Source organism: Anas acuta, chromosome 5 (genome assembly GCF_963932015.1).
Source record: "Anas acuta chromosome 5, bAnaAcu1.1, whole genome shotgun sequence".
Lineage (NCBI taxonomy): Eukaryota > Metazoa > Chordata > Aves > Anseriformes > Anatidae > Anas > Anas acuta.
The window spans coordinates 33,322,156-33,349,480 of NC_088983.1; the positions used below are offsets into that span (position 1 = coordinate 33,322,156).

General features: G+C 39.6%; 1 protein-coding gene and 1 long non-coding RNA gene across 11 annotated transcripts in view; one reads left to right on the plus strand and one right to left on the minus strand.

Annotated features, from left to right (window-relative positions):
- LOC137857430 (carbohydrate sulfotransferase 9-like) overlaps nt 1-24,384 on the plus strand; it is a 38,193-nt gene extending 13,809 nt beyond the window's left edge. For 2 of the 10 annotated variants that reach the window (XM_068683873.1, XM_068683868.1), the window contains exons 2-6: nt 14,717-14,808; nt 15,060-15,114; nt 17,075-17,186; nt 19,499-19,646; nt 20,080-24,384. In XM_068683873.1, coding sequence (XP_068539974.1) covers nt 19,553-19,646; nt 20,080-20,930 — 945 coding nt within the window. In that variant the 5' untranslated portion in view covers nt 14,717-14,808; nt 15,060-15,114; nt 17,075-17,186; nt 19,499-19,552 and the 3' untranslated portion in view covers nt 20,931-24,384. Of the gene's footprint in view, nt 1-571; nt 800-2,344; nt 3,282-8,654; nt 8,903-9,621; nt 10,259-14,716; nt 14,809-15,037; nt 15,115-17,074; nt 17,187-19,498; nt 19,647-20,079 lie in introns of those variants that run through there. The other 8 variants (XM_068683872.1, XM_068683874.1, XM_068683876.1 and 5 more) reach the window with 8 other exon arrangements.
- Nucleotides 6,328-19,453, minus strand: LOC137857435 (uncharacterized). Its single transcript, XR_011097088.1, has 3 exons — nt 18,803-19,453; nt 8,433-8,512; nt 6,328-6,646 (listed from the first exon to the last, which is right to left on the minus strand). It is a non-coding gene; the product is annotated as an uncharacterized lncRNA (long non-coding RNA).
- Nucleotides 24,385-27,325: the final 2,941 nt, after the last annotated feature.

Here is a 27,325-nt window from a genome sequence, read left to right on the forward strand (position 1 = left end):
ATCTGGGGAACACAGACTTTTTCCCACATTGAAAATAAAATTTGGTGACTTGTCTTTGAAAAGCTGTGGTACTTTGGAGAATGCATTTGACTTTTTGATGTATGGAAGCTGCTCACTTTGGTCAAATAAGCGTTCGAAGAAATGCAGCTTGCTTCTCAGCAGGATTATTTGCTACCCAGACCCTAGCGTGCGAGTTCTTCCAGTGCCTGTGGGGAATGGGCCCTGCTCAATCCACCCACTCTGGCCTGTTTCAGATCATGCCTTTACAGGACTATCAGTTACCCTTCTAGCAGATACTGTACCTGTATTCAAGAAGGGTCAGGAGTGGCAGTAAACTTGATCCAGGCAACAATGGGGCCATTAGTCTGACTCAACAGTGTGCAAAGCTTTAGCACAGATCTTAAAGGAAATAATTAAGGTGGGAGCACACATTTTTCCGGAGGGTAGATCATGCCGTACTGATCTGGTATCTTTGATAAGAGAAACAATCTATTTAAGAGAAATGCCGTAGTTTTAATTTCTATTTAAGAGAAATGCCGTAGTTTTAATTTCTATTTAAGAGAAATGCCGTAGTTTTAATTTACCTGGACTTCAGAACAGCCTGTAATATATTATCACCCTGAAAGTCTTGCAGCTGTGAGTGCTGAGCTTCTGATGATACAAGCATGAGGACACACAAGGTCTTCAGAGCAAAGATGAGCAATTGATGTTCGGTGTGACTGAAATGTGGGATGGAAAGGAGAGGCACAGACAGAGTGGACGGGACATGACAGACTGTTGAATTAGTGACTACAGCAAGGTAAGATTGAATTTATCAAGGCCTGAGATGAAGCAGTATTAATAAATGACGTGTGAAGGGCAAGAATCTGATTAAGAGTTGTTGGTTTTTTTTTTGAGCTGTATTAACTACTTAGATAACAGCTTCTACTCTGAGTTACTGTGAAGGCTTTTCCGCATATATTATGTTTTTATTTATTTATCTGTTCTTTAATATAGTTGATTTGTTTGTCTCTGGCAAGTGGCAAGTGGCACTTTTTCTCCTCTACCCTATCAGGAAAGAAAAAAAAAACAAACAGATCAGGGCATCAGAAGTTTGTTTGTTTTTAAGTCCATTGAAGGACTTTAATCATAAATTAGCCCAAACCAAACTTTATTTTGCATTTCTTATTTAAATAATCAAATATAAAGAGCTTTGAATTATTGATGGTGAATCAACCACGCAGGGACTAGCAGAGTTTATGCAGAGAACACAGCCCAGTCCCTAATCCTGCCATCTGTTTCCAGAGGTCTTTCCAGCCTTTTAGTAGGCAACCCTATCATTTCAACTGTTTGCCACGGCACTCAAACATATCAGTAACACACACAGGTATTATTGTAATTTTATTTTTTTTACATGGAAAATCTTATCCCAAGATCAAGTATTGAAGATCACCCTATGTTTGACTGTGACCAGGATTTCTCCGTGCCAAGTGTTTGTTTGAGACACACCTGCACTTACAAATCTATCTCCAGTAGATTTTAAACATATATCACACATTTTCATTAGTTTAGTTTGGACAAATCATAGCCCAGTTTGTTTGTTACTGATATTATTCTTCTGAACTACAGTGTGAGTGCGTACGGTAATGTTTATCCACGTATGGAGGTAAAGGGTACCATATAGAGACACTCCTGGTTTTAAATGTGTGCAACCTTTTCCATTTGTAAGAGTTTCAGTTTCTTGTATTCTTTTTTTCCAAATTTTGCTGTTCAGATTGAAAATGTTTTTGATTTTTTTTTTTACTGAATACTTTTTGCAATTAAATGTAGAATTTGCGTAATATTTCCAAAGCAAGATCAGGGCATATTATGGTGTGGATCATTGATTTAAAAGATCAATGATAGAAGAGGCTAAAAGCTAACGCCTGCTACAAGCTCTCTTATGACAAGAGAGTGTGCAGCCAGCCCTTGAGGCACCTGTGTGTTACATGTCTGGAAAATGCTGCATTTCAAACACTGACTTAAGGAAGCTGGATGTTTTCTCTGTGCTACTGCTCTTTCCTGATACCAGCTCCAGTACAGCTGTTGGTTCTTTATGGAAGTTGTTGAAGACTTGGAGAATCATAAGAATAACCCAAATACTTGAAATGTCTTTATAATGAGTGCATTTCAAAGTCATCCAAGCTGTTCTTGGCTTGTTTTCATTCCTGTCTTTGTCCCACTTCACAAACCTGTTCTGTTAATGACAGAACCCTGTTCAATCTGGTTGGAGAAATGTTCTAACACAATTCTAGGGCTGGTGACTGAGTTTAGGGCAAATTCAATCTGGGAAAAAGGTGAAAATGTTTACTGGAGGAGATAACAAGACTGGTGGTGAGATGAGATAGAAGAGCTGAGGAGACAGATTCTGTATCATGTAAAAACAAAAACTTTAAAAACAACTAAACAAACAAACAAAACAGCAACAATGAAACAAAAACCATTTTACTCAAGGTTGGCAGCCTTTCTGGAAATCGTTGATCATCCACTAGTAGATAAATAATGATGAATACAATGGGGAGTGACTTCCAGTGAACTTGGGCTGTGTTTTTTTTCTTGTTTAAACAGACACTAGTCAACAAGTACAGAAGAAAGTGTAAATGTTATCAGGAAAACCATTTGCATTATTGTGTCCTTCACAGGTTATCACAGTGCTACACAGTGTTACAGGAGCAAAACACAGCAGGGTCATGCTGCAGACTGTGTTCTTGGGATGTTGCCCTTTTCTTTGGACAGGTATCAGCCATGCAGGTCTTCCTTTGGGCTGTCCGTCGGGTCTAGTGACACAGCCTGGTTTTCATAACCCAAACTAAGAACCAAACTTCATTGCTGGCTGAGGAATCTCAGTTTTGAGGTAAAACGTGGAAAGGAATGAAAAGACAAGCACTGGCAGAGCTGCAGCTCCAGAATTACAGGGAGCTTCTGTGTCCTGAGTCACACCTAGAGCTTTCGTGAGCCCAGCGAGAGACTGGATTAGTGTCAGCAGGTACTGAGTCAGGCTCAGGAAGTCCAGCTTATCTTGTACAATTTTCATCCTGCTCATAATAAAGATGCAGTCACAGTCTGCGGGATGCTATTGGTAGGACTGCTCATTTTCTGTCTACATCTTTATTAGAGCTGAAGGGGTTGTGCTGTACATGTAGTATGCAAGGGTACACCTCCTTTTTATTTGAGCTAGGGCATTAAGTAAACAGAAGGCAAACTCAGCCAGAGCTGTGAAAGCTGTATCCGGACAGGAGGCTTCAGAGGCAGAAAATGTAGAGGTACTTTGTCTTCTTTTTTCCCCTACTCCCCTATTTCTTTAGAATATTAGTATTCTTCTCCCCTTTCCCTCCCTCCTCTCCCCGGGTGTTTTGCAAGAAAATTAGAGCAGTTGTATTCTTATTTGTGTTTTAAAACATATTTTAAAGTGAGTTCTGACTTCAGGTTTAATGAAGTCAAATGTAGTTGACTTTCAACAATATCTTCTCGGATGGAGAAATAATTTTGCAATTGTATGTATTTTGTTATTTTTTTACATTGCCTTAATTGCAATGAAAGGAAAATCGTGAATACACATGATCTTATCTAATCTCTTTGGTTTCTTCTTTGATATCCCCCCCCCTTTTTTTTTTTTTTTTAAACAAAGGATAGCTGTAAAACCTTTAAAAAAATACTCTTAAAGCATATAAATTTTTTGTGCTTTCAAACTTCTGAAATTCTTAGCTATCAGTGGGATGTCATAAAAACATTTTTATACTAGTGTAGGGACTTCTGTTCGTGAAAGTATACAGAATACAGAAGTGCAAACAAGTTTCTTCCTTCACTGCCACTTCATTATTGCATGTATTTTCAGAATACTCTCTACTTTTACATTCTTACATATCAAAACCTGAAACTGTTTTGAAAATCCTCTCACAATAAACTTCTAAGTTTTTGAGTAATTTTACCTGTAGTATGGGTACTATGCAACATTCTGGAATTAGTAAGCTGCCTTAATTTTTCAGCTGTTGCGGTATTTCAAAGGGGGATGTTAAGGCTTATGGAGAATACAGATTAATTACTAGTTTGTTTTTCTATTTCTCTTTCTCTGTTTTATTATTATTTTAATTTTATATTTTGAAAAATGCCAATAGTTCTAAACATGAAACAAAGAAAATCAAATTGAAGGATTTTTTTTTTCTTCCTCCCAGGCTATGTGTGTGCTAGGAGTGCTTCAGTGGCTAGAAATTTTTGTCAACTGTATTCGCAGGTTCTCAGAGTAAGCACATAAATGTAAAGCACAGACATGCTTCATACGTTTAAGCATTCCTCTCCTTTGCAATCAAGCAAGAGACACTTCTAAATGTGCCATTTAACTCTGACTGAAAGTGCATCTGCCATTTTCCTCCCTCATTCGTACAGACATTCACCAGTCTGCCAAGGTGACTGTGCCCCAGGCCTTTGTATGCCTCGTTGCAGTTGTACAACCCGTATTCTTGCTGTACAACATGATAACATGTCTCATTTTTAAAATAACTATGAATAGTCCCATTAAAGGCTCTATTTTCACCGTATTGCCGTATTTTGGCTGAACTGGAGTCCGTGGACAAATCAGTGAAGCATTAATAATTTCAAAACTAATAAAGTTATGACTGTTCAGTAATGACTACTGTTAGGTAAGAGAAAAAAAAATATTTTCTTTTGTTTGTTTGTTTGTTTGCTGACCTTTCCAGAGATTATAAATGCAGGGCTCCATGTAGATATATTTTTCCAGGGCTACGTTAGTTATCTTAAACTCAGACACTGCTATTGCTTCTTTTCGTTTTGGAGGAGTAGAAGTTGTGGGGAAGCTGTGATTTATCTTAATTATTACTAAGTTTTAGATACTGTTGCTACTAATTAGAATGGTTTAAATTAACACCTCTCACCTTTGCATCCTTATAGAATACTGATATTATAAAACAGTTTACAATGTCACATAATCTCTCTTATCTGAAAATATCATGGGCATCATTTATCCGCAAATAACCAGGACCTTCCCCTCATTATAGTCATTGTTCTGCATGCTGGAACTTAGACTTTGGAATTTTTAAGTTTCTTTATATCCAACTTACATTTTATTACACTTTAATTTCACTGGAAGATGGGCTCAGGAGCACAGCTATAATGGCACTTGTGGAGCTCAAACACTGATATTGCATGGTGAGTTTAGATGGATGCAGTTAGTTGAAAGGTCTGTGCTGAGGCAGGAACACAGACAGACTGCCTTCAGATTGAAGGGTATTCCCTCTCTGTATAAAGTTTTAAAATTTGTATGGAATACAGGAATGCTTTAGTTTATTTGTTCCTTTGCACAGCTTCCTTCTCAGACGTATCCAAGGTGCAATACGGACCAAAGTTTTGATTCAGAAAAGTCTGAAAAGTTTACCTGGTGTAAAACTGTAGGATGGTGAATTTGTGAAAACAGTATTTCCATTGTATGACTCTGGTAGTATTACATATTAGGTAAGCCCGAGCCTCATGCTAGGTTGTACATTACACTGATTTTAAAAGAACCAAATCATCCCGTGTATTTCAGAGAAATGTGGTATTCAGAAGAAATTCAGAAAGTCAGAAAACAGTATCAAATATATGTTTTCTGATTCAAATATTTTATAAAATGTCAAAAACATAACTTTTCTGTTAGCCAAACTCCCTTAGGAGGCCATGTTTTTTTTTTATATAAAATCACTTGAACTTGTCTACATAAGTGAATTACAGAGACGAAGCGGGTAGTGACTAACACTGGTATTTCGCTGGCAATGGAGTCCTAGAAGCTCCTGCAGTGAATCAGTACAACAAACAGCCCTCTGAGATTTGATTTCTGATGGCCATCAATATGATGTGCTTTGGCCAAGGACATCTATACATTGACAGGTTAGATCTTTGGCAGAAGACAGGCCAGAGGAATTTAATCTATTCTGCCAAGTGAATATACTTTATTAAATTAATACGAACTTGGAGTTTGATTAATATAAAGAACAAGCACGTGGAAAATTTGAGATGATAAAGCAGCAATCTGATTCTTCAGCCCACTAACAAAGTATATCTCTGTATTTTCTGCCCACATGTCACTTCACCCCATTTAGCACTCTTCCATGTCTCATCAGTCTCATCATTGTAAGTGTCCCCTGAGGCAAATGTGCTCTGTATCTTATTAGTGGTTTGCAGCTTAGCTCATCAGAAAGGTAGACTTGAGCAGCTGAGATTATTTCTCTATGAGACTCCATTAGGAGTCCCCGTGAAAGAGATGGGCACACTTGTGACATTTGGAAAAGCTGTGCACAATCACTGAATCTCTGACGCACTCTGGAAGACAGCAGTCTTTTTGCCACAACCCTCCGCATTTCTTGAGAGCTAAAAGGATGTACTGTACAAAAAAAAAAATAGAGGTGGCATCATGCTAATTTTGGAAGAAGTGTTGCTGGTTCTCTGAGTCCCTATGTCAAAACACCAATCTGTCTTGCTATAATTTAGCATGAAAACTTGATAAATTTATCTAGTCTAGAGAGGTAAGGTAAGGTTTCTAAATTATATAGCTGCATCAACCACACAGAAAAGGAAGCTGAAAAAGACCTCAAGACGTTATCTTGTGCATTCTGAAGCTCCAAGACAGGATCAGTTGTACCTAGGAAATGAAGGAATTATTTCATTATCTTTATTGTTAATAAGATTTTCTTGATACATAATGTAAACTTCCATGCTACTGTTTTTTAAGCCCATCACTTCATATCTACTACAGATAAAAACAATTTTATCCCCGCCTCTTTATGAGTGACTTATGTAGATGAGCATTTTAATGTGTTCACTTGGCCTTCTGTTCTTTAGACCAAGAAACCTCAATTCTTTAAACCAACCTTCATTCCATCCTTCCTTCTGTCCTCCCGTCTTCCTGTCCATCCTTCCATCATTCCTTCCATCCTGTCCTGTCTTCAGACACCCGCCCATTTTCTTTACTTTCTGCTAGCCAGAAATGTAATAGGAAGATTCCCTACTTCATCTTACAAGCAAACTAGTTTATCTTCCTAATATGCAGTTTGCATTCTTGTAGCAGTGTAACATTAATACATACATGTAACGCATATTAATGTATTTACTACTCCTCCTTTATCCCTATTTGGCAGAATGGCTGCCTAATTGCTGGTTAGCAATCCCGCATCTTTACAAACTGTTGTTTTGACTCAGAACATCCCACTTGTAAAAACAAGTGCACTGCACTGTTTTTTCTCCTATAGGTTTTTTCTCTTGTCAAGAGCATTGTGAATTTAACATATCATTCAATGTGTGTGTTATTCATCTAGGCTTTTTAGTATCTACAAGGTTCCTTTATCCAAGTCCTTAATGAAAAAGTACCTGGTCACATTACATTTTTTTGAGTTTAAAGTTAAATTATTAAAACCTAATAATTTTTCTAAGTAGTTTTGCACTCTATCTAAAGTAATTTCACTTTTTCATAATTTACTTACAAAATTTTATCCTTCAATATCAATAGCATTAAAATTAAAATATATTATATGACCTGCTTCTCCTCTACCAGTTTATGCATATTTTCTTTTGTTACTTATTCCAGTATTTTTCCAGAATTGTTCTCTTCCTGGTTCCTTGGCTTTTTAAAGATGAGCGCTCTGTTCAGCTCTTCTGTTTTCTCATGTGACTACTGTGAGTTTTCAGAGAGGAAGCTAGCAGCTCTGAATTTGCTTCACTGTGTTCTCAAGGTATCCTCATGTGCACTTACTCAGGCATAGCCTTTGCTATGGATAGGATTAATTTCACCTAACTTTAACTACCTATAAAATAGCCATCTGTGCTGGGGTTTACGTTCCTATCAGAGTCGAGGGAGACTTGGTCAGTACAGTCAATGACCAATAGAGAGGCCTTCTGGAGAGGTACTGTAGAGACATACCTGAGGATGAAGTGATCTGCAGTCTCAATTATTGTCAGACCTGTTATTTTCCTATTTTAGGTGGAGTCTATCTTAACGGAGTTTAGTTATATGATTACACATCACCCTTTTTTGAAAAGTGATGCAAAATGCACTTTAGCCTTCTGCAAGAGATTTATCATTAGGTTTTTCTTTTCCTTAGAGATATGTTTTCTTGCTATCTGTTATGCCCATTGTTTTTTGCAGTTAAATTCATGCTTTATCCTTTCTGACTTTTTTTTTCAGCATCTTGTGTTATTCTTTCATACCTGTCCTTAGCAGTTTGACCTGGTTTCCACTTTCTGTACATTTCCTTCTTGTGTTTCAGGTCATTGAAGACCGTGTTGCTTAGCCAAGTTGGTCTCTGACCATACTTCCTATCCTCCTACAGTGTGGGATTGTTTGTGCTTGTACCCTAAGCATCATTTCTTTAAGGAACTGCCAACTCTACTGAATTCCTTCTGCCTTAGCCATGTTTCCCATGAGAACTTACCTGCCAGTTCCCAGGGTTTATTGGAGTCTACTTGCAGAGAGTCCGTTGGGTTTGAGTTGCTGCTTCCTCTTGTTCCTCATCTACAGAAATACACGTTATCACATCACAGTCGCCCTCAACCAAATTACCTTTACCCTCATATTCCCAACCATCCTCCCTCTTGGTTGCTTAGCAGGCAGCCTCTTGGCAGGCTGCTGTTGAAGCACTTGGCAGGCTCCGACAGCTCCTGTAGACCATACACAGGGAGTGGTTAAATGCTGCTATTACACTCAGAGACAGATACAGCACATTGCTTTGTGATGTGCAACAGGAGATGCCCACCTAAACATTCACAGGGAAGCACTTGCATCTTTTTGCCGGGCATTCAATCAAAAAGACAACAAATCCTGCATATGCAGAGTGTTTCAGATGCTCCCCTGGGAAGGCAACTGTGGGGATGCAGAAACACTTTGCCCAGACTTGAAGTTCAGGTAAGGAGAGGATAAAACCTTTCTGCCTTTCCTTTGCAGACCCAGCCATAAAAGGAATTAATATATCTCTTTGGCCTGCTCTTTCTTTCTCTGAATCTTTGTTGTTTATTTTTTCATTCCTCTGAGTGGTGGTAATCTCCACTGAGGTTGTCTGATTGGTAAAATTGGATTGTCAGTAGCTTTTCATGTTACCTTCATTTTCATAGTGTAGCTAAATCAAAAAGGAAGATTTCTTTGATTTTTTTTTTTTGTGTGTGTGTGTCGTGGTGTTTTTTTTCATTTATGTGTTTAGAAATTGCTATTGAATCTCAAGAAATAAATTGGGACATTATTATTTAGCTTTTGAAATAATACAGAGGCATTTTGGCAGTCTATTTTTCATTCCTTAATCTCTCCAAAGAACAGGAGTGTTGAACACCCAGCTAAAAGTTAATGCTACAAGGGTTCTGGTGTCTGAAACTGAGAGAGAGGCTCTCATTCGTTTTCTGGCTTTGCTATGGTCAATGCACATCTTGATTCATCTCATTTCAATACAGTTTACAGCTGCATAGGATTCTGTCAAATTTCAAGTGTTTAAACAGAAAATTTCCATGCTGGATATCTGCCTCAGGATATTATTTTTTAAAAGCCTTTAAGCAAAAATATTTTATAGATTTTTATACAGGCTGTTTTGGAAACAGTGATCTTTTTTATTTTGTCACATTGAATGGTTCTGGTGACCTTTCCCCTGAGAATTCCAGGTACTTTGAAGGCCTTGGAAAAAGCACTTGAAAATGAGGTTAAGGGGATATTGTATATTCTCAGTGAAACCTCTGCTTAATTGTGGTGGCACAGAGAAGTAAATTGAGAAGTAAGCCACCCAATTTAAATAACAAGGCAAGCATGAGCAAGATGTTTTTGGAAAGTGTAGGGGATCGCTGGCAAAATAGATTGAAAGAAAGAAATCAGTGGAAAGAAACTGCCTTGATGAGCAGTGTGAAAATTGATGTGGGAGGGAATGGAAAGGAAAATGTGTCAGTGTAGTTTGAGAGGTACTAAAATTGCTAGAGGAGCTGGAGAGCAGAGCCTGGAATGAGCTAAATACGGGAGCAGCAGCAGGGCTGTGTGGGAGGCTTGGAAGAGGAAGGAAAGAGAGATCTGATGAGCAGGGCTCAGAATTGCGGTTGGTGTGGGGGGCTGTGAGACTGACTGAGATGAAGGGAGGAGTTTGGCCGGGGGAGCCAGCAAAGACCTGGCTCGTGCATGGGGAAGACTGAACACCGGCATCAGGGTGAGATCTGTCGGGTGTCTGGGAAGCTGGAAAACAGGATTTGCTGGGCAAACTGACAGGGAACGATACGAGGATGCCTTTTGGAGGTGAGGATCTGCTGGAGACTGGGTTAAAAGCCTGAGGACTCGAAACAGGGTCTGGGGAAGAAGGGGGCCCCACCTGGAGTGGGGGCTGATGGAGAAGCACTGGTGCCCACACCAATGCATGTCTAGTAGGAAGGGAATGCAGCGTTTGAGGGCTGCTGGGGAGTGGGGTGCAGGGAGGTGGCACTGGGGGTACTGGGAGGGGAAGACTCCAGGCAGGCCATGCTGATGGCAAGGGAAGCAGGGTCAAGCTGTGCAAGGGACCGCTCTGCACCAGTGCCAGCAGTGGCATCCAATGCCCCGGAGTCCTGCCATTTTGTTACTGTCAGCAGACAATTCTGATGAGCTTGGGTCTCACCCTTACCAACACCAGGTTTGTTCAGAAGATAACCTGCTGCCACTGTGTTGGTTATTCCATCAGAGTGAGTATTACAAGACTGGTCAAGGGAGCTAAATGATTCACCACTGACAATGATTTTTGTGCATGTCGTTACAATGCTGCATTAAGACATTTTTCAGTAGTTTTTCAATGTTTTTTTTTTTTTTTTTCTTTTTTTTCTCCAAAGAAACAGGATATTACACACAATGTGACACACCCAGTTCAAAGGAGATGGATGTTGCTCTTGAGGTGCTATAGGGCTGTGCAGTAGGATCCTTGCTATCTGCAGCAGAAAAAGGAAGTTGTGCAATGAATCAGGCAAGAGGTTTTATGATGAGAGTTTATCTGCCAGAATATTCCCATATGGTGTGAGGCAACTATATTTTCATTGACTTTTCTCCATTTTCTCAGTACTGAAACAGATTCCAGAAGCAGATTTGCATATCTTTTAAGCATTCATATCTGTAACTGGATCAGAAAGACTATTTTGAACTTAGAGTGTACTGTAATGTTAAATACTTTGAAATGTAAGGTCTTTAGTTTCAAGATTGTGATGCTTAAAGCCAGTAGATACTTCATCTTATGCTTTCTGTGATTCAGCTTGCACACTATTTTAACCCTACTATTTCCTAACTTCTTAATACTTGATGCTTCATGTGCCATAGTGTAAGATGTAGGAACATGTTTCCTGGAAACAGACTAAAACAATCTTTCTGACAAACATCTTATCCTGCAACACAAAAGAGACACGAAAGGAAAGGAAAAATAGGTCTAGATTCTTGTAGAAAGAGACAAATGCATATACACCGTTTTGTCAGGCTATTTCAGAAGAAATTCTGTTAAAGTGTAGGCACCAAACATGAGTGTATGTATTTGAACATGATTCCTGTACAGGAGTCTTGGGGGAAGAACAAAAAGGAAAGTTGGAGGACATGAGATTAGAGGTATGGTTTTGGTCAAAATGGTGTTGGAACCTGAAAGTGAGGATACTACACTCGAATGACAGGCACAGCTGGAAGAGATGGGAGCAAAAAAAAAAAAGAAAAATAATTTTAGCAGGGACACTTTGTATGCACTGAAGAGTAGAAAATGATGAGAGATCATCACTCTCATCAGTTATGGCACAGGGATACTAGTGGAGGGAATACAAGTGGGATATAACTAGATGAACAGCACCCAGGAGGTTGCCAGGGGCCCATGTGTTAAGCAACAGGAACTTGCGAATAAACATCGGTCTATGCTGTTCCATGTGAAACAGCTAGAAAGAGTGAATCAAGTTTACACAGGGATGTGAAAAGCAGGAAGGGAGAGAGGTGGGTAGACCTGAATTGCAAGGAAGACATTGCTATTACTGGAAGTAATTGAGAAGATAAATATGAGAAGGAACTGTAAGACGTGCAAGAAGCCAGAAACCTAGTTAATGATACAATAAGAAAAGCAGAGGGATTCTGAGGCCCAGTGTCCCGTGAAACAAGAGTGCACCATGTTCTAAGCTTTTCTTGTGTACTTTTTTCTCCCTTTCTTCATTCTTAGCAAATTTCTTAAGCACATCTAAATTCCCTAGGAGAAAGAGTGGTGGAGGTTGCTCTCCCACGACTGGTATTGCAGTGGTTTCACTGGCAGTTGATATGTGTTTAGGATTTTGAATTAACGGTTTAGATAAGAAGGCCCTGCAGCCATTACCAGGTGTAACCACACAGAAGGGGTAGATTTTTTTCTCATAAAGAGAACACAAGCAGGGCCTGAGAGCACAAACGGGGCTCTGACTAACCCTGTCCACCCGCCGGGGCTCCCCTCGCTCTGCCCAGGACCCCATGTCAGCCCCCAGGGCTGTCAGCTGCTGCCTCAGCAAGGTGCAGCAGGGCCGGGCTCCAGCTCCCCACCACCCTGCCCGGCCATATCCCCACCTGTAGGCCCATGTCACCACGGCCTGCCCTGATGATCTGGTCTCCTGGTTGAACTGGCCACCATCTTCAGGCCTTTGCTGTTCAGGGGTGGTGGGGATGTGTTCAGGCCGGTGAGGCCCTGTCATGCTGGCCATCTTGTTACTGCACCTGGCTCCCAGCTGCCCATCCTACAGAAAGAGCCATTCTTCACTGTTCCTTCACTGGAAATATGTATGGGAAGTGGCCATACTTAAATAAATAAATCAAAACCCCGTGACCTTTCTGGATACAAGTACAGGAAATAAACAAGAGACAACTCAGGTCTATGGTAAGGTGTGTGTTCATGACCACAATGCATTTAAACTCATTCCTCTTTAAAAGTCTGTGGTATATTATTGGATTGTTTTGCATATTCTTTTATGTACTAATTTCCTTGTATTTATTCTGAATCCTCACTGAACTATTCTTTTTGTCTCGTCCACTCCTTTTCTCAGCCTTCCTTTCCCACAGCATCATATGAGCAGGTTACACTGTGTTTCTATTTCCCATGGCCCCAGCTCCTCCGCTCGTCCTCAGGTTACAGTTCCCTGCCTCTCTGGGAGTTTTTCTGTCAGGCTGTGCCGCCTTTTTCCATGTCCTCTTTTTCTCTCCTTGCTTTGGTTCTTTTCATCCCCCAAATGGCTCTTCTTTTCACTTGCTCTTTTGTGTGCCAGTTGGTAATAGTCTTAGCACATTGGCAGCCGGACTGGTGTTGGCATCTCAGAAAAGCAGAATTTTAAGGAGTGATTTTAGGTGAAAAATACACTAGATTTGTAGGCGCTTCAGAAACTCCTTCTAAAGAGGGAAGGTTGAAGGGGAAATAACAGAAGTTATTTGATCTTTAGCAGGGAGTAGCACTATGACTGATTAGAAGTTAAAGTTGAACTTTTAATACTGCATGAGAAATTACAAGTAAAGAAAAGCCTTTGAAGGCAAGACGGGCAGATGTCAGGCAGATTTCATGGGACAAAATGGAGAAGAAGCTAGAAGATAGACATAAAATGGTGACGTAATGAGAATAATGAAGAATTTAATGCTGGCTGTGAGGAAGGTAGCACTACCGTTCCTGAGGCCAGAAGGAAACCTGGTGTGGTAATGGAAGTCTGAGAATGACCACGGTGGTGAATTAAATGCCTCACTTCAATGAAATGTGCGTCTCTGTAGGATTTTCCTCTCAGACTCTTCCTCAGTAATCCCCAGTCCAGGTCCTACATTACTCCTCACACGTAACACAAACAAATGCTGGCTTCTTCACAAGAGATGGTGCAATTCATGAATATGCCTACAGACTGGGAGACAAGAGGCTAGAAAGCAGCCCCATGGAAAGGGATCTGGGGTTTCTGGTCAATGGCAAGTTGAATACGAGTCAGAAGTGTGTCCTGGTTGCCAAAAGGGCCAACAGTATCCTGGGGTGCAGAAAGAGCATGCAGCTTTGCTAGCTGGTCAGGGGAAGGGATCATCCCACTCTGATCTGTGCTGGTAGAGCCTCAACTTGAGTGCTGTGTAAAGTTTCATGTGTCACAATAAGAAAAGCCTAAATCTATTAGAGATTGTCCAAAGGAGAGCAATAAAGATGGCAAAGGGTGTGGAGGGGATAATGTATGTCACTTGGTTTGCTCAGCCCAGAGCAGAGCAGGCTGAGGGGAGGCCTCATGGCGGCCTGCAGCTCCCTCACGAGGGGAGCGGAGGCGCAGGCGCTGAGCTCTGCTCTCTGGGGACAGTGACAGGACCTGAGGGAATGGCATGGAGCTGGGACAGGGGAGGGTCAAGCTGGGGGTTAGGAAAAGGTTCTTGACCGCGACGGGGTGGTTGGGCACTGGAACAGGCTCCCCAAGGGATGTGGTCATGGCATCCAGCCTGCTGGAGTTTAAGAAGTGTTTGTACAACACTTTCATAAATGTTTTGATTTGAGGGTGGTCCTGTATGGAGCCAGGAATTGGACTCGGTGCTCCTTTGTAGGCCCCTTCCAATTTGGGATATTCTAGGATTGTAACACCTTTCAGCCCTTGCTGCTGCTGCAAGTGAGATGATGCCAGACCCCGACTCTTGTCAGCAAAATGACCCAGATGATGTTGATCTTCATGCAATGAGCCCTTGACTATCTGCAGCCCACTGAAAGTTTCTAATCCACTAATTATTTTCCTCTTCATGGAGCAGGAAAGCCTACTTGCTGAGACTCCAGTTGCTGGCCTCTCCTTCCTTCCTGTCCATCCATGAGTTCGATGGGAATGGGGAGCCTGTGAATTTGGGTAAGCAAGTGGCGTTTCACCATGTTAAAACAGTATGCTCAGAACTTGTTTTTCCTGTTCATTTTTTATATTGGCTGTTCAGGGGGTTTCTATACGTCATCCCCTCCTTACCTGCTATGTACCCACATACGTATTGGTATGCATATATTTACAGTTGTCTTTTTGAAGGGATTAACAGAGTTTAAGTAGAGAATGTGGCCCAGCTACTGAGAATGTTATCTGTTTACAGAGATTTTCCCTGCCTTCCACAGGGCTGCCTTACTGGTACCTTTTTCACCTCTGGCTTCAAATGTATCAGGAACACACGTAAGTATTGTTGTCATTTCATTCTTTTAATCTGTAAAGTCCAGCTTATCATTGCATTGGGTAGAGTGCAGACACTCACACATATGCTCAGCTGTAACCAAGGTCTGCCTTTGCCAAAAAGGTGTCTTGAGACACACCTTTGTAAGTTTATCGCCAGGAGACTTATCAACCTACTCAGTTGGTTTACTTGGAGCAAATAATACGCCAGTATAACTGATATTAATGGATTCCTGAGCTATATGTATATATGTGTGTATATATATACATATAAACATACATATAGTTTAAAAATGCACACATATAAATATACATGCACACACACAAATATTTGCATGGGTGTATTTCTATACTTGGGTAGTTGGTGCCATACATGTTGACTTAATGTTATGCAGTATTTCCAATTATAGGACTTCTAATTGTTTGTAAAAGTACCACAGTGCTGTTTTCCAGACTGTTTTTTTGTTTTGTTTTGTTTTGTTAAGACTGAAAAAACCCTTCAACTTTCAAAACTGCAGATTTTTCAATTAAAATGGTTCCACAGTTCCAGGAGAAGAATTAGGGAATGCTATTATAAATCAGTTTTAACAGTACAAGGACAAGACAGGATATCATTGATACCTGTTACAGGCAGCAATCTACTCCTTCAGTGTCTGTACCTACGAATAAGCCTGCCAGGCAGGAGGAAGAACTTCAACCTGTGTGCGATATGCTCTGTCAAGTATGCATATGATTATAGGCTTAAGGCCTTTTTCTTGTCCTACCTGCACATGACATGATTAACACTGTAACTACAGTAATCTGTTCCCCATATGCTACCACTCTTTGCTTGAACAATTGCTCTGGTTGTGCTCTCATAAGGACTTTATGTTGTGCAAACTGACTTATTTTTGTTTATTTTGGTTGTTTAAGGTGATGAAATTGTTATAGTAGACTTAGAATTGTATAAAGCAGTTGACTTAGCAGCATGTTTTGGCTAAGCTACAAAGTGATAAGTTAGCTGGATGTGTGTGGAAGGAATTAAATTCTGGTTAACTGACAGGCCTCGATCTCATAACCTGATAGAAATGCTTCTGAAATGGTTTTACATTAAATGGTTCTGAGGATCATTCCCCTTACTACCTTGTTTACAGTTTATTAATGTCCAAGAAAAAAATAATAATTAAAATTCTAATGAAATCTGCAGACTCCAGTAAGACATGCAGAGCTCAAAACAGTAAGCAGTAGCTAGCTATGTATGGTGACTTACAATGATGTGATCTGAAGAACATCAAAAACCAACTGTGCAGTGTAGGGCTGTTATAAATTTTCTATTATCTATATATAAAATGTTATACTTTTCATTAAAAACAAAACAAAACAAAAAAACAAAAATCAAAAAACACTACAGCATGTAACAAGGTCAAAACAGGTTAATGCCCTGTATTTTTTTTTAACTGTATTCTCATCTCATCTGTGATATGTTAGCTCAAAGAGGCATTCAGATCTCTGACTTCTTGTGGTTAATATTTAGTTAGAGGACATTTCTACCTTTTTTTCAAGTCCTATGGTGCTATCTTTCTGCCTTGCCTTTGCTGGCCCATCCTGCTACCCTTTGGGTACACCAAAACTAGGGTATTTGTTAAAAGATATTGTGTTGATATATTCACCACACCTTGGCTGCGGACTGCCTTGTAATGGGGACTTGCCTAAGTACCCATTTACACTTAATTCAAGGCAGGATGAGGTAAAATGCAAACGAAAGTATTCATTCGTTTCCTTTTACAACTACAAATGTAAAAGATGTTAATTGAAGTAATTGGAGAAAAAGTTCATCAGATCTACTGACACTGTGAATGCATTACAAAGTTTTTTGTTTGTTTGTTTGTTTTGTTTTGTTTTGTTTTCCTTTTTAATTTCCAGGTTATTTATCCTTCTTCTGACAAAATGGTTCTCATAATTTTCTTTCCTTGTTATATCTCAGGTTTTTCCTTACATGTTTTACATCATTGAAGACCTTGTGTCACAAAGAACCCCATACTGGGATCTTCCATCAGAAAACACTTTGAGAAGTAGCCTTCGGACTTCACCTTCAGGTAGCAGCTTCTCTGAATTGTCACATTGACCTCACTCATTTCTTCATGGAACATGATAGCTATTACAGCTAGTCTGCATTTTGAAGATTTCCAAGTGGTCCAGACAGATTTAGTCTGTCACTTTTGAGCTCATTCTATTCATCCTTATTGTGTGGCCATTCTCCTGAATAAGGATTCTTTTGCTTCCACAAATATGCTTAAATGTCTTAGAGGAGTTGTCTACTGGGTTTGATGAGCTTCTTGCCTCAAGGAGGTCTCTCTCTCCCATTTGCCTTTGGTAACTCACTGACATGTTTCAACACAAAATGTGCCTTCTGGCAGATCCTATATTCTGTAACTGTTGTTTAACATCTATACGTGATAAAAATATCTAAATATGGTAAAATTTCTGATTCCTGAGACAAGTATGATAACAACTACCCTGAGGTGACAGTATATCAGGTAACTAAAACCCAACCTTTTTCTCCTAAGCATACTCTAAGAAGGATTCCTTGTACAGAATTATTTAGTCTAATTTATTTTAGTTGCTACATGGTGTGAAATTGTAGATGTGGTCTTCCATATCTACACCACTTCTGGGAAAAAAAAAAATCACTTTGTCTTGGACCTGATAAGATCAATGACCAATCTGACTGACTTCAGCAGGCTTTGAAAACAGTGCTTGATTTATAAGAAACCAGTAGATCACATGGTAAAGGGAGAATTGACATACAGTGAAGAAAAAGTTAAAGGAAAAGATCAACACCTACATTTTCTTGTAGTCTTCACAATGGTCTTTTGCAAATAAGAAAATGCAAAAATATTGGCAAAATGCCATAGTGCGTAAAAATACTGTGTTCATTTGAATGAATATTGTAACAGTTTAATGTAGACACAAGTATATAGTTAAAATATGCAGCTGCAGATTTGTTCATGTTGATGTATGCAGGTTAGAGATACTGAGTAGTTATCCTTCTTCATTTCTAAGGTCATGCTTACACAAAGAGAGAATTAATGATTAGTAATGCTGCTAAGTGTATGAGTCTGAAGATAATCCTGATATTGATGTGGGATACAATAATCACCCCTCAGCCCTGAAAGTGTCTCTATGTGCAAGTGCATTTTCAGTGCTATAATAACCTACTATTACTAGTAGATGAGCCTACTGCTGTCTCAGAGCACACAAGAAACCCATTTCCATTTTGGCAGCTGGGGTTTATGTACATCAACACTGCAGGGGGGACCCCAAATAACTTCCATAGTGGTCCTGTTGCATCTTTGTAAAACAAAAAAAACTGGAGTCGTAGCCTCAAGAAATCAGGTGAGGATTATTTTTTTATTGCCAGCAGCTTAAAGGTTAAAAAAAAATCAAAAGTCAAAAGAAAAAAAAAAAAGACGACAATGTTACTTGACTTTTTTATGATGCACTCTTTATAGGACAGAAATAAAAAGTCAAGTTTGCAAGCAGTTATGGTTTTGCACTTATTTTCGCTATTTCGAATAAAAAGTAATTAAAAACATGCTGATGAAGAGATTTGTAAGGGAGCAACAGAGTAAGACTGCATGGAGAAATTTAGAGAGCTCTATCTCCAGGAAGTACATGGGGACGTAACAAATGAGTAGAGTAGAGGAAATACCTTGAGTGTTGCACTGCATTGGCCTTCCCTCCTTCTACATACTTCTTGCCATGATGCACCATTTTGGGGGACTTCTGCTGCAGCAGCAACAGCAGCACATGCATACTCTGCAGTCTCTTTAGGAGAGAGAGAATGAGAGAATTAATCAATTGTTAGTAGTTAGAATTCTCTGCTGGAATGTAGAAGAGTTTCTGCTGCACTGAATATTGATTTATTTTTATGCATTGGAAGCTTCAGCGGAGAGGAAGACTCTCATCCTTAGATTTGCAGTTAGGCCTGTTGCAGGTTCCAGAAAACTGTACTCCCAGACTCTTAAAAAGCAAGATTTAAAAAAAAAATAACATTTCTAATTCTAAATTATTTTATTACTTTTGCACAGTGTGAAGGGGTAGATGAGTTTAGTTAATGGGAACACCTGCTTTAAATCATGAGAAATGAGGAGTACTTGCTCATGCACAGTCCATTGTTTTGAGAAAGGAGGAATTCTTTTTAATACTTTTAAATGGTCATGCTATTTGTTTATTAGGTTTGACTGTGTAAACATGAGTCTTTTTCTTTAGAGAATGCTTACATGTTAGCAAGGGGTGCGTTAGTAGGGCATAAAGGTCCTTCTGCTGTCTTAAATTGTGTATGAAAATATCACATCATCTTTTTTATAAGTCGTACAAAATATGTATTTTATTTCCTTGTTGACAGAAAGGCAGATTTCCAGTTTAGAGATTACATCGCCCTCCTTCATCTGAAAAGAATATGAACCAGAAGGCATTAGTTTTCCTTCTCCCAAATTTTATTTTTGGGATAATTATTTTTGGATTTTTCAGTCTGAAACAAAAAAATCTAATGGGTAAGTAAAGAATTTATGAACTTAACCATTTCTAGAACCAGTTCCACCCTTCTTAAATGTGTTAGAAAGTGGCTGTGATGCCCAGGTAAGAAAAACTGTTAAAATATCAAAGGCTTTGTCACTGTGGTGGCTGTCTTAGTAATGTACTAGGAGAAGAGTATTACAAAAAGCATTTGATATTACAAGTGTTTGAACATCCATCATTCTGAGAGTAATATTGCTAATGTTGACAGTTTTCATTTTAAAGAACTTTTCACTAAGCAGGACAGTTTGTTGCATTTTTGCTGCAGTAGTCAGGAGACAGGAAACAAAAAATACTTACTTGTTTTGGCATGCAGGGAGATAGTTTGAGTTCTTTGGTCATCACAAAGAGAAAGAGAATTATCTAAGTCTTATTTCACACAAACAGTTTAAATTTCTTCCTTGGTTACAGATTCTTTTCATGTTCCCACTGAAGATTGGCTGGCAATTCAAAATGATCGTAAAAACACACTGGCCTCCGTCTGCCAGAAGAACAACCTTCTTAAACCAAGAAGCAAATTGGATTCTCTTGTAGCAAACCAGCTCTTTGTGGAGCACAAACATAAACTTACCTACTGTGAGGTGCCCAAGGTAGGCTGCTCCAACTGGAAGAGAACCATTTTCATTCTCCAAGCAGGCTTGGAAATGGAAGCTTCTGAAATTGAGCATGACCACATCCACCAGACCTCACTGATCAAAAGGATGGCTGCTTACCCTCCCCCTATACAAGAGGAATTTCTGAGCAATTACACCAAAGTGATGTTCACCAGACATCCCCTGGAACGGCTGGTTTCAGCTTACAGAGACAAGCTTCTGCACTCTGAGCCATACTACAGTACCACTGTTGCTAATGAGATTAGGGCAATGTTCAGGAAAAACAAAAATTCTTCTGAAAAAGTGAGTTTCCAGGAGTTTGTCAGCTTTATTATAGCAAAACCAATGAATGCTCTTGACATTCACTGGAAACCAATGTTTCTTCTCTGTGATCCTTGCAACATTCACTATGATATTCTGGGCAAGTATGAAACTCTTGGGTTAGATTCTGAGCACGTTCTGAAGGCAATTGGTGCACCAGAGAGCCTGCAGTACCCCAGCCTGAAGAGGTATGGCTCAGAGAAACGAACTAATGGTGATATCACCTTGGAATACCTCAGACAGTTGAATTCAGAACAAATTGAGAAGATCAAAAAGTTGTATGAAATGGATTTTCTCTTGTTTAACTATACTATGAAATATGAGGATTATTTTTCTCTGAAAAGCTAATGTAGGTTAAACAAAGAACATTTTCATTTGTACAAAATAGGCTGAACTTGTCCTCACGGGTACTTAATAGATGGGTTTACTGCTGCTGAGATTTTACTGGCATTTGAAAACATGGTTTTATTCATCCTAAGCGCTCTTGTAACAAATCCCTGCCATGATCCATAGTACAGCGATTCACCTATATGAAGAGATTTTTGTTCTGTTAATCATTATTGGGATATGTTTGCTTCATGAAGACTGCTTATAAATGATAGACTTCGGTCTGTTGGTAAGAGAAAGGAGAAGAATGAAGTTATTTTTCACATTGAGAAATTTACAACATCATTTTTATATACATGGTTTAAATTTTTTATTAGAAAAAGACATATAAAGCAATATATAATCTGATTTATCATCAAACCACTCTTTGCCTATAAAAGCATCAAACATGAATCCTGTAGGAAAGAAGCAAATAACTTCAAATGTTTGGAGCTGCATTACACAGAACTTAATGCCTGATTACATTCCTCTCTGGCAGTTCTCTCATCACAGCTCACCAGCCTCTTCCCTCAAGCAAACATAGTTAGCAGCAATGCAGCCAGGGTTTCCCTTAGGTCTCTCCAAAATTTTCTGATTTTTTTTACCACCTTTGTAAGCATTGTGGTCTGATTGAAGAGGGAAGTTCTCAAAAAATATCTTTCTTAGAAAAATAATTAGAGATATCTTCTAGACTGTACAATGGGTATGGTGCAGGTTCTAAAATCGTAGTGGAAATGTGGCTCTTACCTATTCTCCAGAAGCACTTACAACTGACTGACTGGCTTGGGCTTTTCTCATTTGTGCCTGTTGACGGCCAGGAGCCTTGGGGACTTACCTGAGTGTGGTACTTAGGTGGAAGTGAGTAACCTCAGGTAACAAATTTGTTCTACCTGTTGCTTTCTCAACTCACTGGAGGATGAATGCAAATTAATTGCAAAATTATGGTGAGGGAAACAAGGAGGCATGTGGGAGAAGCCATTCAAACCATAATCCTTCTATTCTGAGGTGGCTTTGGTTTTAGATCACAGAGGTAGTCTGTAATTGCTACAATGTTAAGTAGTTTTGCCCCAGTTTTTTAAAAATAACCTATGTCCTGGTCCCATTGAAAAGTATTTACTACCACTTTAATTGTAGCAGTTTTTAGAAACTATCCATTAATATTAACACCACCTTTAGGGGATGTCAGTCTCTCAGGAGCTAACTTGCTGTCTCTCAAATCCCATTGTCAAATGCAGCTAACTCCTATCAGCTGTACTTGCAGCTGATAGACAGAGCATAAGGCTGGCAGGCTAGTCCTGGATCCAGAGTTGGCTCACAGCTTCTCATTACATAGAAAAAGATGAGGACAAAAATAATTTAATTGCACTGCAGCCAACTACCTGTATAGCCGTTCCTGCCAGCAGCATGGTCAAAGAACAGGGAAAAAGAGATTGGGGAGATTGGTGAAATGGAATTTGGGTCAGAGGATTGCAGGGAAAGCTCCCTGTGTACGCAGTAGGATTGAGGGATGATCTACCCCAGAGGGAAGAAGTGATATATCACCATCAGCTGGAAAGAATGAGTCCATGGTGACAGGTGGAGCCAGAAGAAACTGCGTGCATCCCTCCTCGATGGCAAATGGTACATGAAGCCAGGTTTACCTTTCAGTACATCTGGCAACTCTTGCGTAGATGAGTATTCCATAAATGAGACAGGAAGGGATCCAAAGTGAAAAGACCAAGCAAACACAGCAAATTTGTATTATTATTTTTTAATTATTTTTTTTTTTAAATAACTTGTGATTTTCTTCAGAGTGAATCATTGTTCTAGAGCACCATATTTGGTGTCCCCGCAGTTCTGTCTGCCAACACTGGATTGCTCATGCCTCCCTGGAAACCCTATGCTCCACATGGATTTATTTTTTTAAAACTTGAGCTGAGGCAGAGGAAGCTGGAAATGATTCCCATCAAAATAAAGGCTATGCAGAGGAATGTCATCTTTATCTCTTTCCTGAATTAGAATCAGTGCCATCTGCAGCTATGTGCTTCTTCTATCTTTTGCCAGATCATACAGAGAAAGAAGAGGGAGAATAAGATTTGCTTGATAACTTGCTTCTGTATAATAGATCCCTCTGGAGCTGTAAGTTTCAGCAAAGGTTCTTTAATTTTCTGGCACCATCAGCCTGACTAGGAAAGGTCTGAAGAAGTGATACTGACCATGTTTGACGTGTCTTTACTTGTCAGTACTGTAGTGTTAGCATTCCCCACCAGTTTCTTGCTGTTATGTGTGAGTGGCTTTCTATTCTTATTTTCTCTTTCACACAGGATCAAATATTCTTCCTGCAGTGGTTACATGAAAGTTGATCGCTAATTCATTCATCACAAACACTGATATTCTGTCAGTAACAGAAGGCTATCTGTTGATACAGGAAAAACTCTGTAGTTATTCATGGCAGACTTTCAGAGTTCACATTTACCTATAGGAAACTGTATGCAGCACACTTCCATGAACCACTGGCTGCTGTAATGCTATTTAGCTGGTGTGATTCTCCACAGCAAAGGAAAAAACGTGAAGGACATACGCATGCAACGTCAGATGTTTTAGAAGTAGTAGCATACAAGAAGTATAGGTTGTGTATTACCAATGCTAACAAAATGGGAATACTAGTTTATCTGTTGAAAAATAGAGAAAAAACGTTTGGTTATCACCTTATAAAGACTCTTATAACATTTCCCTGCAAGCATTTTTTCATGTTCAACCCAGTTCTGTGAGCTTGATAATTCACAACATCCTCCCACCCTAAGAGCTGCAGTGCAGAATACAAAAGAGCTCTGCAATGTTCCAGAATGAACAAAAGCAGTGGTGACTGTTACATGCTATCAGTGGAGACTATGCCACCTTGTCTAGCCCCCAAGTGAACCATAAAGCTCGTTTCACTAAGCAGCTTTGTAAGTTCTCCAATGAAAGAACTTACCATTATTTCACCCTTAATATTGCAACGTAATAAAAGCTGACAAAGGCTCGAGACCTTATCCTAATTAGCCTGCAAGAACTACAAGACACTTCTAAACTTTGTGGTGGAAGTGAGAAGAGAATTACCTCCTGAAGACATTTTCTGTATTCTCTTCCCTACAACTGTATTATCCAGAATAGAGGCTCTGAGCTGAGCTGGCCTCCTTCCTGCCTTTGCCTAGAGAAGAACTTCTGGGAAGCTTCTTTCATTTGGGTGCTAACACTGGGTGATATTTTCCTGCAGGAAGGTGGGTGTTTGCAGCTGGGAGCAGGGGTGGAGGTGGCATGGCAAAGAGAGGGGCTCAGGCTCCAGGGTGGACTAGAACGGGTGGGGGGATGCCAAAATTCATCTTCTGATTTATTATTATATTTGCCATTATATTATAACCATTGCTATGTTTTATTTCTAATTACTATAATAAACTGTAGTGAATTAACAAATTAATGTATTTGTTTGTCCTTCTCAGTAACATCTGTTTAAAATAAATGCTTAGGACTGTTCCATCAAATCATAATGTAGGCCACAAGCTATTAGACAACAATAAACACAAAGTCACTTGGCTCTGCTTCAGTACATTAATATAAAGCTGTCTCACAGGAATTTTAAAGAGTTGAAAGAATTAGCAAGGATTAATGAATGTTCCAGCTTGGATAAAAGATGAAGCTAAGCTAGGAAAGAAGGAGAAGCAAAAAATCTTGCGAAGTTAAACTTGCTGCTGTCCTACAAGTCTTCCTATTCACGGTGAGGAAATATGAGAAAACTTCCCCCTTCTCGTAGATACCCACACACCCTTTCAGGTTAAATATTTGCAAACCTGACATAGTACCTTCTTTGTGAAGGTATAACAGATCCAAAAGTTGGTCAAAGTATTTCAGTAAGGAAGATCATTTCACCAGTTGTTCCCTCAAACAGACATTTCCTCCGCTTAAAAAGAATAAATAAACAAAAAAGTGATAATACTGCCCTTAGAAGTCTTAAATTTTCATGCAGTTTTGAATGTGTCTTGAAACAACAGGCAACCCTTGATTAGTGGTTTCTTGCTTAGAGAACTTCCCAAAGCAGGACTGCTGTCAACAGAATAAAAGGTGGTTATAGAATAACAGATGAGTAATGAAACCTCAAGTGTTGCTGCTATGTAGAAATGTGTTCTGACCAAGGAGAAGACCAGGAAATTCGACCTGTGCAAGGTGACAGCTTGAGTGACAGCTTGCATCTAGAAGGTGATTCTATTTCTGTGTTCAGACTGTTAATGCATCAAAAGCTATAAGGTCTACAAACTGCAGTTTTCTTTGCTTGTCCCTGTCATAGCACTCATCTCCTTCCCAGAATTACATTCTAGATCATGTTGTATTAATATATATATATTATAGCTTACATAAATTCACGTAAACCAAACTAAATCAAAACAGGCAGAGGGATAGAAGTGCCAGAAATTGCAGGAAGTTCTCGTGGAAGTTTTGACTGGGTATTGAATGTACACAGGTGTACAGTTACAATGCTGCTTGCAGTAAGAATTGCTTTTAAAGGAAAAGGTCAAGTGTTCATAAATTGCAGTCAGTACACTGATTACAATTACAGTGAATCATCAGATCCAAAATGAGTGACACATCACTGAATCAGGTCAATGAAGAGAAATGAAACCAGAGCTTACTACAGTTTCAGCACTACCCGTGTGCGTGTCACCTTTGCTCACGACTACTGGCACACTTGGTGTAGCATTATGTCCCCAGGATCCTTCTGTAACTCTTGGAGGTGTACCAGCGCTTAATGAGATGAAAGGGCTTTCTAAAAAAAGTCTGTTATCTCACTTTTTAGGCATATTATTAACAAGCTTAGACATTGTGTGTGGTGTCCCACCAAAGGTACAACAGTTCCGCAGTCGCTGGAGTTCAGAGCAGAACTTAGCACAAGTACGTGAAGCCAGGTAGGCATACTCCACTTGATACTTCCATGACTTAGCAGAAGTATGGGGAAAGTTTTTATACTTACAAACCTATGACTAATATCCCTGCTCCCACGTCACTTGATCGCATTGTCCCCCCTTTTTCCCAGACTCCTCCTTCAGTATTCACCCGACTTTCATGTGTGGACTCCTGCTGAGTTCCCGCAGTTAGGGGCCACCAAGCAGGTGCTGCAGATGCTGGCTTAGGCACGGCTTGTTGCCAGGTGCAGGTTGCTGGATGTATCACAACTATTGTAAAAAGGCTTTTTGTGTAGAAAGTTGGCTGAGCACCTGCTCCACAAATGAGATATATTAATATAAGGTGAGATGTAAATATAAAGCAAAGGAAGTTTTGAAGACATGTTTTTTTTCCCTGAATATAGACTAATCTTCCACTCGGATAGGTTTAGTGGCTTAGAGAGAAAGCTTATTTGAGGCTCATTGACATCATGAAGTCTCAGAGGCCTCTGTTAATTATAAACCAAGAGAGACAGGGATCTCCTTCATTAGAAGCCATCATTCTCTTGCAGGTTAAATTTCATTTACCCCCAGAGATTTGATAAGACTTGTCCCTACATGGTAAAGAAGTCCCTTGAGGAGCCACATCTATCTATTGTTAGGCATGGAAAAGCAAAGTAGTAAAGCAGGGAGAGAATTCACCTGACAACTGGCCATTGAAAAATTGATTCCGGGTCCATCTTGTTCTAGGAAAACAGCGTATGTAAGAAAAACAAGGGAAAAATCAGTCTAATTAATATAAGCACATTATTATCCTGAAGATTTTTGGTATGGCTTAGTAACTGAAACATATGCAGTGCCGAAGGCCATTTTTTGAGTTTGTCCAATTATGTTCTTATCTGGACGACTGAGATTATGGTTTTGGCTTCTTTGTTTGTTTGTTTTTGCATTGCTGCATAGCAACTGTTGCTACAGGTAGAGCCCTTCAGGTTTTCTGTTCTTAAACAAAGGGTCACAATGATGCTTTTATAGGCAATGATATTCTTCATTGCTGCACAGAGCCAGACACCCAATGAGCTGTACACCCCGTCAGAATTTAGATTTGCTCCATAAGTTCCCGTTGCTCTTGTTTACACGCCACGTGACTCTCAGGAGTGCCCCATCTCCCTGCTGGCAGCTGACTGCATGCTACGTGTTAGGCAGCTAGTACAGCCTCTGCCAAAGCTTTTCATTCCACTCAGCTTTTTCGGTGTTGTTTGTGTCTATCTGAAACAGGTTTTGCCTCCATGTTCTGCAAACCACAGGTTTAGGAGTTGATGAGAACGTTTAGTATTTCTAAAGCTGTAATAGTATAAATAAATAACTTCTCTGAAATAGCTATGTTAACTACTTATTTTGAACGTGAGCTGGTCTATAAATTCTTTATATGAAGTCTTGCAGTCTTAGTAAAGACCATGTATTGCAATTCCTCTTTGCTTTGCTTTA